At 46.5% G+C, this 12,313-nt stretch overlaps 1 protein-coding gene across 14 annotated transcripts in view; it reads left to right on the forward strand.

The window, feature by feature from the left end:
* FHOD3 (formin homology 2 domain containing 3) overlaps positions 1-12,313 on the forward strand; it is a 369,691-nt gene that overhangs the window by 269,331 nt on the left and 88,047 nt on the right. For all 14 annotated transcript variants that reach the window (XR_014518724.1, XR_014518725.1, XR_014518726.1 and 11 more), the window contains 2 exons: positions 1,353-1,472; positions 10,680-10,814. Coding sequence is in view for 2 of the 14 variants with exons in the window: in XM_083473089.1 (XP_083329215.1) it covers positions 1,353-1,472; positions 10,680-10,814 (255 nt within the window). In the remaining 12 variants the exon portion in view is untranslated. The remainder of the gene's footprint in view (positions 1-1,352; positions 1,473-10,679; positions 10,815-12,313) is intronic.

A 12,313-nucleotide genomic window follows, 5' to 3' on the forward strand; every position in this document is an offset into this window, starting at 1 on the left:
TAACGCGGGTGGCGTTGTGGGTTAAACCACAGAGCCTAGGACTTGCGGATCAGAAGGTCGGCAGTTCGAATCCCCGCGACGGGGTGAGCTTCTGTTGCTCGGTCCCTGCTCCTGCCAACCAAGCAGTTCAAAAGCACGTCAAAGTGCAAGTAGATAAATAGGTGCCGCTCTGACAGGAAGGTAAATGGCATTTCCGTGCGCTGCTCTGGTTCACCAGAAGCAGCTTAGTCATTCTGGCCACATGACCCGGAAGCTTTACGCCGGCTCCCTTAGCCAATAAAGCGAGATGAGTGCCGCAACCCCAGAGTCAGTCAGGGGTCCCTTTACCTTTGCCTTTACAATGTAACTGTAACAATTTTCTAAAACCACCCAATCACTGAACGTCACTTTCAATCCCTTATTTGCATAACTACAGTATCCCCCTGCTGGCCCAGGGTGAGAACTTCAGTACATAACATAAAGTGTTGTCAGAAAAACAGGAACCTGAGAAAACACTGGGTGGGAGAGAAACAAAATTGCAGCAGGGCAGAGATGATAGGACTGGGGCAAAAAAACCCACAACACCCTAAATAGGGTCTAGAGATATGAGGGATTGTGCACTATTAGCAGAAATGATGTGAGCAGGAAAGCGAGAGTTGGAGGATGAGCGTGTCAGGAAATCTTGCCTCAATCAGGAGAAACTGGCCACTCTCCAGGCACCCGGCTTGATCTCCTGTTGACCTCCCTGTCTGCATTCCCGAGCAGGATCCAGGCTAGGTCACGATCGGCGATCCTCCTCAAGCGTGAGAAGAACACACCACTCTTCCCTGCCCTCTCAGGCAGGGGAAAGAGATAGACAGAATTGTATTTACATGCCTTTATTTCTGTCTTTGCAGCGTTACAGAGAAACACGTCTGCTCTCTTCAAACTCCAACAGCAGAGAGACAAACTCCTCCTCCTGTACTTCCTGTACAGCTCATATTACACTCTGAGCTAATTCCTGTGCTTTGCACTGTGAATAGACTGTCCCTCTGTTCCCACGGAACAGTCCCAACATTCCCATTATGTTTTGCTTTCATGCTAGCAGCTGCTCGCAGCCGCATTGCTTCTATATCGTAACACCGGACAGCCAAGGATGCATAGATTTGGCAGATTTAAACTGGAATTCTGCCAATTGTGAATTTTGTGACGGGGCAACAAAAACCAAACAGTGCTGAATATTACAAATGCATTTGTACTGACTGGGCAGTTTGTTTTTGTCTGTGGACCTCTAGCGCACTATTAACCCAGGGATCCTTTTGTAGTGCATTAATGAAAACAGCATGTTGTTGACCTGTTTATGAAGTGACCTTTCCCGCTTCTGTCAACTTCAGGTACAGTGGCTACAGCAACAACTCCTGTTCTTCCACGTTACCTCATTCTGGATTAAGTGCACCTACAACGCCCAATTCTCGCCATGCTGTATCGCCACCCGAAGAGGCCAAAATTGACAGGTTGGTAAGAAAACAGCGTGAACAAAAAATAGATTAATTAATTGAAAATAAGTTAAAATATTGATATGCTTTCCTTGACCGAATCTGGTTTCAAAGTGGTTTATAGAGTTACATTCCTAGAAGAGTTCAGCAATGGATCCAGGTAGGTCTAGGTTTGGCTTTCCTGCACTAGGCAGTGAATTGGATTACCTTCAAGGCATCGTTCAACTCTTGCGATTCTATGAAATATGTGGTGGTAGCGGCAGTGGAAAGATTTCAGACAGAAAGAATAATTTGCAAGTTGAGAGGGGGCTTGCCAGTGTATTTGATTGTTACCCATCCATTGCTGAAGGGTATGATATAAATAACAAATTAATTAATCATTACTGGCAGCCATGATCTTATTTCTTTCTTTTTTCTGTTGGATTTTTTGTTATATTTTATTTATATGCAAATGCAATACAGTAATACATAACTTCAACAGCATTACTATACAAGATCACTTTTGTCTAGGAGTTTGTTTGTAATACAGTGGTACCTCGCAAGACGAATGCCTCACAAGACGAAAAACGCGCAAGACGAAAGAGTTTTCTGTTTTTTGAGTCGTTCCGCAAGACGAATTTCCCTATGGGCTTGCTTCGCAAGACGAAATGTCTTGCGAGTTCTTGCGAGTTTGTTTCCTTTTTCTTAAAGCCGCTAATAGCCGCTAGGCCGCTAATAGCCGTGCTTCGCAAGACGAAAAAACCGCAAGACGAAGAGACTTGCGGAACAGATTAATTTCGTCTTGCGAGGCACCACTGTATATCTTTTTTAATTAAAGATTTTCTTGATTTACAAAAGTCATTATCTTCTTTCTTGAACTTTTATTTTGTCACTGCTTAATAGAGCAGCAGCAAATCTCCTCTCAGTAGTCAGCACGTGCCCCTAGTGCCATGAAATGAGATCAGGATGTGGTTGCTGCTAGGAGGTTTTCTGCAGCAGTGAAACAAAGTTAACCTCAACTCACCAGAAAGTTCCCCACCTCAGCCTTTGAAATAATTTCACAGACACATACAAATTCTGGAAGAGCCCCCAAATCACAGTGTCAAATTGGAAGGTGGTATTTTCACAGTTCTAGGGTTATGTGAAAAGAAGAAAATGTTTTCTTATGCCAAAACCTTATTTCACAACATAAACATAAACATAAAATATAATGAAAAGAAAGAACATTGACCAAAAGGCCATAAAATGCAAGAGGAACAGTTCCCCAATTAGGAAGTAGCAAAGAGTTAATCAGCCTTTGTTCCTTGAAACCTTGAAATCCCAAATCTTCTCTGTATCATGTAAGATACCCTTGATGTGCTCACCTCCTGTCTGTCTGTGTGTTTAAATGTCACCTGTCAGTTGTGCTCCTCCCCTTGGGAAGCTTAGAGCTTTAAAATTCCCCACCCTCAGAGAGACATGTGCTGTTAGACACATCAGCAGTGGCAGACGCCTATGCCTTGATGTCACAGTAGACTCAGGGCACATGCTAGAGTTTCAAGCTAACTATGCGCTTCTCAACAAGCCATATAAGCAAGACATACATTGCCATTATATACACAAGCAGTCAAGGAGAGTCAAGGCCGATTCCTTCACAGTGCAAATTCAGAAACAGCTCGCACCAGCTGTTGCACTACAAGGCTGGCCTCATTTCTCTGCAACCTACCCCACTCCCCCCCCCCAAAAAAAACAAAATCGTTGTTGTCAGAGCCGCTTCCAGGTCCCAGCTCACAGAGGACCACGCTAGCCAGCAGTACTGTACAAAAGTCTTTATTGAGTTACAGTTTCCATTCCAAAGCCGGAGCGCGCAGCTCTACGTCTTAGAAGCTAGACCGGCGAAGCTCCGTCTGAGTCTCCGCCCCCTGTACACCAACTTAATACTCTCGCCTTGCTCCACCTCTTCCTTCTTTCCTTTCTCCTCTGGGTCCCTCTACCCCCCGTGGTCTCTTCCTTCCTGGACTCTTCTGACGCTGACCCCCCGACTCTTCTCCCTCTTTGCGGCGGGCTTTAGGACCTGGCTCTCTATCCGGGCTGCTTACTGCGCCGCCTTCCTGTGCATTTGAACTTGGCACGCGCGCGCAGCCTTCAACCTTCCTCTTGACCGTTTCCTCGCTCCCCGATGGAGGTGTGGCCACTCCTGACTCCTGTCCTCCCTCTTGCGGAGAGCCGCCCGATCCCGATACCTGGGACTCCTCCCCCCTGCTGCGCTCTGGTGGGGACGCTGGTCCCGATTTCCAACTGCTGCTCTCTGAACCCCCTCTGGTCCCTTCTTCCTGGGGTGTTCCCCTAGGCGCCCCCCTTGCTCTGACCACTGGCGCCCCTTTCTGAGAATCTTCCGACTCACTGGAAAGACTCGGAGATCTCGGTCCGCTGTCGTCGCTCATATTACCTTCGGATTCCTCCCCCTCGCTCTCTGTTTCCTCCCTCTCCTGTGCCTCTGCTCCTGAACCCCTGACAGTTGTGTTTATAAATGTGTTTATAAAATGTACGTTAGCCTTGGGGGATCCTACCAGACAAGTTCTAAGTGCAGTGCAATCTTACGTTGCCGGTTGTGGAGAGATACTGGCACATTTACAGCTCCACCTTTGTGACCGTGACTTCTTCTTAAGCAAAAGAAAAGGAAGTAATCTTGCCAGCCTGTAACTGGATTTCTACATCGCCAGGAGAGATGCATTTCTGGGGACAAAGGGGCAAGTCTGTGTGCAAACACTGTTTTCAATGATATCACTATGCCATCAGTAAGGAAAAACCATCTTCCGCAGAAACTGCTGCTTGCCTTCTATCACTGTGCCATGGAGAGCGTGCTCACTTATGGCTTATGTGTGTGGTACGGAAGCTGTACTACCCAGGACAGGATGGGGTTGTGCAGGGTTGCTAAGGCAGCAGAGAGCATTGTTGGCTGCCCACTCTCCACCTTAGAGCAGATTTATGCCACAAGGTGCCATAGGAAGGCACTGGACATAGTAAAAGATCCATCGCATCCTGGTCACTGTCTCTTCGAGCTCTTGCCGTCGGGACGGAGATACAGGACGATGAAGACAAGAACGAGCCGTCTTAAGAACAGCTTCTTCCCCAGAGCAATCTCGGCCCTGAATGGGAAGCCCGGACTTTGAAAGTCATCTAATCTCCCTTGCTGTATTATACTGTATTGTTTAACTAGTGTTTTTATGGAGCAGTCAAGTAATTTCGTTGTCCCCGAAGGGGGCAATGACAATAAAGATATTATTATTATTATTAACATGTAGCGCCATCCTGGAATTAACAAGGGTTTTGTAGGGTTCACAAGTTTTGCAAAACACTGGAGGTTCTGTTGTGTTTGTATGAGGGATGAAATGGTTCCTGAAAATTACTTGGCTTTGCCTTTTTTCTAAGTTGTTTGTAGCCATTGTCTGCACCATCTGCTACTAACTTTGGTACCATTTTTAACCCTAATCTTTCCGTTCCCCCTTATCATTTTCTTCCTGGGGTAATCCGAGCATTGGTGGACCTTGGGATCTAAAATTTCAGCAGTGCCCTGTGCAAACCCTGTGGCGCCCCCCCCCTTGCATTTGACGTCATCTTTGTGGTGCCCCTGAGGCTCTAATTTAAAAAAAGGTAAAGGTAAAGAACTCCTGGACAGTTAAGTCCAGTCAAAGGCAACTATGGGGTTGCGGCACTCACCTTGCTTTCAGGCTGAGGGAGCCGGCGTTTGTGCACAGACAGCTTCCTGGGCCATGTGGCCAGCATGACTAAACTGATCCATTTCAGTCCGGTTTCCGTCCTGGTTTTGGGACGGAGACGGCTCTGGTTGCCCTAACAGATGATCTCCGTAGACAACTGGATTGAGGCGGGTCAGGACTGCTGATCCTTTTAGATTTGTCAGCAGCCTTTGACATGGTCGATCATGATCTTCTGGACCACCGCCTTGCAGACGTGGGGATACAGGGCATAGCCCGTAACTGGTTGTGCTCTTTTATCTCTGGTCGGAGACAGAGGGTTGCACTAGGGAGGGAAATGTCATCGCGACACTCCTTGGTGTGTGGAGTGCCGCAGGGCGCAATTCTCTCCCCGATGCTTTTTAACATCTTTATGCGCCCCCTTGCCCAGATTATCCGGAGCTTTGGGCTGGGCTGTCACCAATATGCTGATGACACTCATCTCTATCTGCTGATGGATGGCCACACCGACTCGGCCCCGAACGCACTGACGAGATGCTTGGAAGCTGTGGCTGGATGGTTTCGTGGGAGCCGATTGAAACTAAATCCTTCGAAGACAGAGGTCCTATGGCTGGGTCGGGATGGCATGGGGATGAGGGACCAACTCCCTTCTCTTGCGGGGGCCCAATTAGTGCCATTGCCTTCCGTTAAGAGTTTGGGTGTAATCCTTGACGCCTCCCTTTCCATGGAGGCGCAAGTTACAGCAACAGCCAAGGCGACATTTTTCCACCTTCACCGCATCAAGCAGTTGGTCCCTTACCTTTCCCGCCCCAACCTGGCCACAGTGATCCATGCGACGGTCATCTCCAGGCTTGACTACTGTAATTCGCTCTACGCGGGGCTTCCCTTGAAGCTGTCCCAGAAACTCCAGTGGAGTTGGAAACCACAGAGCCTAGGACTTGCCGATCAGAAGGTCGGCGGTTTGAATCCCTGTGACGGGGTGAGCTCCCGTTGCTCGGTCCCTGCTCCTGCCAACCTAGCAGTTCGAAAGCACGTCAAAGTGCAAGTAGATAAATAGGTACCGCTCCGGCGGGAAGGTAAACGGCGTTTCTGTGCGCTGCTCTGGTTTGCCAGAAGCGGCTTAGTCATGCTGGCCACATGACCCGGAAGCTGTACGCCGGCTCCCTCGGCCAATAAAGCGAGATGTGCACCGCAACCCCAGAGTCGGCCACAACTGGACCTAATGGTCAGGGGTCCCTTTAACTTTACCTTTATTGGGATTATAGCCATTTCCCTTGTTCCTGTGCCAGTTGCCTTGTATTTGCAAGGTATGGTGTATTTGCAAGGTGTTTTCTTTTGCCAATTTAAAGGAAGCAGCACAATTCTTGCCCACTCCCCACCCCCTGCCATTTGGAGGCTGTTTGCCAAGAGAGTAGAAGGATTTGCCTCTTTTAAGATGGGGAATCTCTTATAAAATGATGAGCAGGGAAGAGATTCCCCGCAGAAGCAGCCCCCTCATTCTTCTTTATGACCTTTGGAACTAGGCAAAGGTTTTCGCCCCCTTTGACAGTGCCACCTTGAAAAGTCAGTGATAAAGGGGGTTGCTTTTGTCGTCTGATGAATGTTTCACAACCTTTTTTAGCTCAGGCCTAGCTTGACAGCAGTCAGACAAGGATATTGCATCTGTAATTTTGTTTCAGAAACAAGGTTTACGGGATGTTGGGTTTTATACCCCCTTATGTAATGTTTATCCATGTGGGATGTAACAGATTCGAATTCAATGCGCAGAAATTGTTGAAATCCTACTTGCATTGATCTGCTGCCAGTGGGGCAAAAGCTGTCACGTCTTGCGTAACTGAATATTTGTATGCACATCTACAAGCCAAAGTGTTTTAAAATAGTGGCAGTGATCACCTTGCTTCTTTTGTTTTTAGAGAAAGGGGCTGCGATTCCTCCTTTCTCCCCAGCTAACCCTTTCATTCCAAACTTGGGATATTGCGAATGCCTTGATGAAATAGGTCAGGAGAACCTACTGTACATCTGCTTTCACTTACAAATATCTGTAAAAATGCACCCACTAATTACAGGGGCAGCAATCTTGAGACTCCAAAGCAAGAATTTGATAAGCCCTTCTGAAATGGCCCGTCTTGATTTCTTTTCCTGGAATTGGAGCTTTTAGGTAACGTCCTGTAAGGAAAAAGGGACCACCCTCGATTTCAGAGAGTACAGTTACATGTGGTCCTTTGATTACATTTTAACAGATGGCTGTATCAAAGTTCAAATCACAGAGCCAGCAGTGAGCCTTTTATTCCACTGTTGATTCTAGAAAAAGAGCCTCACTTTTTTATTTTATGTGTCATGCAGCGACCCCCCCACCCCCCGGGGTTGCCCCTTGCAATTTCCTGTATTGGTCACATTGGGGGATCCCACCCAATTAGGAATCAAGTACTGAAAGGATGATACCGTGATACTGCTTAGCCAATCCCGATTTAGCTATGTGATAATGTTACCAAAAGTGAGGCCAATTTAAATGAGTAAGCAAGCACGTTCAGAGGGAGGGCCAAAAAATAATTGAAACAGGGATGTAATTCTCAGCACTTCAGAAAGTGGTCATGGAAAACATTTAGCAGTTTCAGTTCAGCCATAACAATAACTTCCTTCTTTGTCTTGTTTTAACTTGCATGTTTTGTCTCTGTCATTCCAGCGGGGTGCTGCTTTGCCTGAAAACTGCTAATAAGCAGTTTTCTTAATGGGCTTTTATTATTTTATTCTTGTGTTAGCTGTTGACTTTTTGGGTTGCACACTGGTATGTGAGTTACGGAAGGGTATTAAATAAAAAAAAATACGAATAACATCAAGTTATGGCAAAGGCATAGATGTAATCAAAATAAAAAATTCCTTCCAGTAGCACCTTAAAGACCAATTACGTTAGTTCTTGGTATGAGCTTTCGTGTGCATGCACACATCTTCAGATACACTGAAACAGAAGTTGCCAGACCCTTCTATATAGTGAGAAGGTGGGGAGGGGTATTACTCAGAAGGGTGGTGGGAATGGGAGATTGGCAGATAGCTGAGATGAGCCTGTTGACGACTCTTAACGACTGTAATAGGTCTTACAGGAAAAGGCAAGGGGTGAGAAGGTGGAAGCATAGATGTAAGAAAGACATCTGTGCGGCACTCGCCACACCCACCTTTGCAAAGCAATGCCTGAGTCCATAAGGCCCGTCTCAGATGTTGCCTTGCAATGCCTTGCTCTCTGAGAATGGACATAGCTTTCAACCGCTCCCTAGAAGCTGCGAAGTCATAGTGGTGGCACTCCTAGCCAGTGACTGGCAACCAGTGCCAGTTTTACGTATAAGCTAAACAAGCTATAGCTTAGGGCCCCACTCTCTTGGGGACCCCAAAAAAATTTAAAGGAAAGAACCACTGGATGTACATTTCCAAAATATAAGATAAAAAAGAAATAAAATAAAACCTACCTACAGCGGGTGGTGCTGTGGTCTAAACCACCGAGCCTCTTGGGCTAGCCAATCAGAAGGTTGGTGGATTGAATCCCCATGACGGAGTGAGCTCCCGTTGCTCTGTCCCTGCTCCTGCCAACCTAGCAGTTCAAAAGCACGTCAAAGTGCAAGTAGATAAATAGGTACCGCTCCGGCGGGAAGGTAAACGGCATTTCCATGCGCTGCTCTGGTTTGCCAGAAGAGGCTTAGTCATGCTGGCCACATCACCCGGAAGCTGTATGCCAGCTCCCTCGGCCAGTAAAGCGAGATGAGCGCTGCAACCCCAGAGTCGTCCACGACTGGACCCTAACAGTCAGGGATCCCTTTGCCTTTACCTTACATACAGCAACAGTGTTTTCTGTTGTGTAGGCTCCTAGAATGTAAGTACAGTGGTGCCCCGCAAGACGAACGCCCCGGAAGACGAAAAACTCGCTAGACAAAAGAGTTTTTCGTTTTCTTAGCCGCTTCGCAAGACGCATTTCCCTATGGGCTTGCTTCGCAAAACGAAGCTTGCCCCGCAAGCTCCGGGGATAGCGGGGAAGCACAGCACGTCTTCCCCTCTGTCCCCGGACCTCTTTTGAAGCAAGGGGCGGCGGGGAGAAGATCGCTTCTCCCCATTGCCAGCCCCGCAATCTCCGGGGACAGAGGGGAAGGCGCACGTGCCTTCCCCTCTCTCCCCGGACCCCTTTTGAACCAAGGGGCGGCAACGGGGAGAAGCGATTCTCCCTGCTGCCCCTTCCCTTGCTTTAAAACAGGTCCGGGGAGAAGCAATCTTCTCCCTGCCGCCCCTTGCTTTAAACAGGTCCGGGGACAGAGGGAAAGGCGCGCGGCGCTTCCCCTCTGTCCCTGGACGGTCTCCATAGGAACGCATTGATTGATTTTCAATGCATTCCTATGGGAAACCGTGCTTCGCAAGACGAAAAACTCGCAAGAAGAAAAAACTTGCGGAACGAATTAATTTCGTCTAGCGAGGCACCACTGTAATGGCCCCTGCCTGCTAGCCTGCTCCCTAAAATATCACTTCTTAATTGTATTTCAGTTCAACAATCACTCTGATAAAATACATACAGTACTTTGTTACGTGCAAATGGCTTTAGATACCTATTAGGTCCATAAATTACCATATAGCATATATTCAACACAAAAAATAGCGACAATTTGTTGTTGACAAAGGGCAGCTGGACATATAAAGGGCCCCGTTACCTTCAGTAGCTTAGGGACTCATCCAACCTAAATCCGGCCGTGCTGTCAACCTTTGTGCTGGAATGAAGTATGGCATCCAGCAGTTACAAAAGAGCAGCATCAGATTTCGGGCAGCGCGGGTGGTTCTCCCACACAGGGTGTCAAGCCGAGAGGGTGCAAAATTGGGAAGGTGCAGAATTGAGACGATCCATTTGGGGGAGCCAAACTTGGCCTGGCTCAGAGTGCCATATTAGCAAAGATTACCAAAGACCACCCCTGAAAATAGCTTGCTTCAACGAAAGAGAAAGGTTTCCAGCGGTCTTTACTTTTGGGTTGATCAAATCAGTGAAATGGCTGGTAATCCTTTCCCATTGGCCCTTAGTGTAATACTGTATTGGGCTCTTGTTGTTGTTGTTGTTGTTTTAATCAGAAGCCCTACCAGAGTATGTACAAAATGGTAATTCACCTTTTAGCATGAACCAGAGTGGCTGTAAGTCACATATGGAAAAGACAGGCTGCTGGGATACAGCAGGGGTCAGGTCAGCAAACTTTTTCGGCAGGGGGCCACTCCACTGTCCCTCAGACCTTGTGGGGGGCCGAACTATATTTTTTGGGAGGGGGGTGAACAAATTCCTATGCCCCACAAATAACCCAAAGATTCATTTTAAATAAAAGGACACATTCTTCTCATGTGAAAACACACTGATTCCCGGACCTTCTGTGGGCCGGATTTAGAAGGCGATTGGGCTGGATCCGGCCCCCCCGGGCCTTTCTTTGCCTACCCATGGGATACAGTATATGTATTTAGAATGAGAAAAAGTAGACAGGTGAAAAGCTATTTTATTGAAAAATATGAAGCGATGTGATCTTGGTTTCTCCTTGGTCTGCAGGCCGTCCTTGGGTGGTCTACTTACATCGTCGTATCGGCAGCACCAGGAGTCTTTGGCAGCGGAAAGAGAGAGGCGACGTCAGGAGAGGGAGGAGAGGCTGCAAAGGATAGAGCGGGAAGAAAGAAACAAGTTCAAGTAAGACAGAAAATTATTTCACGATCTTGATATAAGTAGAGTTGAAAAGTCATTTGCCATATTCAGTATATGCACCCTTCCATCTATCTTCCTAAATGGTAGCAACTCCACCCTGACCTGCATTTGCACATGAAGAGAAATTTGGAATTGTGGCATCTTAGGCAAACTCGGACCTCCAGATGTTTTGGGACTACAACTCCCATCATCCCTAGCTAAGAGGACCAGTGGTCAGGGATGATGGGAATTGTAGTCTCAAAACATCTTGAAGGGCCAAGTTTGCCTATGCCTGTGATTAACCACCTATTTGTCTGGGTATTTCTCAGTTTCCATTCCCACAAAACAAAAAAAATCCTTCCAGTAGCACCTTAAAGACCAACTAAGTTAGTTCTTGGTATGAGCTTTTGGGTGCATGCACACTTCTTCAGATACACTGAAACAGAAGTTGCCAGATCCTTCTATATAGTGAGAAGGTGGGGAGGGGTATTACTCAGAAGGGTGGTGGGAATGGGTGATTGGCAGATAGCTGAGATGAGCCTGTTGACGACTCTTAACGACTGCAATAGGTCTTACAGGAAAAACCTTCTCACCCCTTGCTTTTTCCTGTAAGACCTATTGCAGTCGTTAAGAGTCGTCAACAGGCTCATCTCAGCTATCTGCCAATCACCCATTCCCACCACCCTTCTGAGTAATACCCCTCCCCACCTTCTCACTATATAGAAGGATCTGGCAACTTCTGTTTCAGTGTATCTGAAGAAGTGTGCTTGCACACGAAAGCTCATACCAAGAACTAACTTAGTTGGTCTTTAAGGTGCTACTGGAAGGAATTTTTTTGTTTTGACTATGGCAGACCAACACGGCTACCTATCTGTAACTGAATCCATTCCCACAAGTCACAGAGTACAAAGTATGAAGTGCATTTCATAAAATACTGCTCTTCATAGCTTTGACACATTTAAATCCCTGTAGCCTTACAATTAGCTGGAGTATCTGGAGTCAGTTGAAATATTATTATTATTATTAGTAGTAGTAGTAGTAGTAGTATTAGTATTATTATTATTATTTAAATTTGTATACCACCCTATACCCACAGGTCTCAGGGCAGTTCACAGGGTAATACCTGAATGAATGAATGAATGAATGAATGAATGGATGAAACTTTGTATCAGCCATCGGCCATAGCAACAACAAAAAAACATTGCAATGTACACAGAACAAAATAAAAAGTCGATTATATATAATACCTTGTCTTCACAGTTTTCAATCCACCGACAATTTTCTTCGGTCTATTGAACCACATTAATTACTTCAGAAGCTGTGTGACCACATACAGATAAATGCTTATTTAAAAACATGAAAAATCAGTTTTCATTGTGTGCTGCTGATTTTTTCCCCCCCAGTAATGGAATTTGCTTGCCAGAAAAATCACAGTTACATTGGTAGGATTAAATGTGTTCAACTGGTGAGACCTACTTCACCATCATTTCGTTATGAGATTTGCG

This window comes from Podarcis liolepis (assembly GCF_965112155.1).
Source record: "Podarcis liolepis genome assembly, chromosome: 13".
Classification (NCBI taxonomy): domain Eukaryota; kingdom Metazoa; phylum Chordata; class Lepidosauria; order Squamata; family Lacertidae; genus Podarcis; species Podarcis liolepis.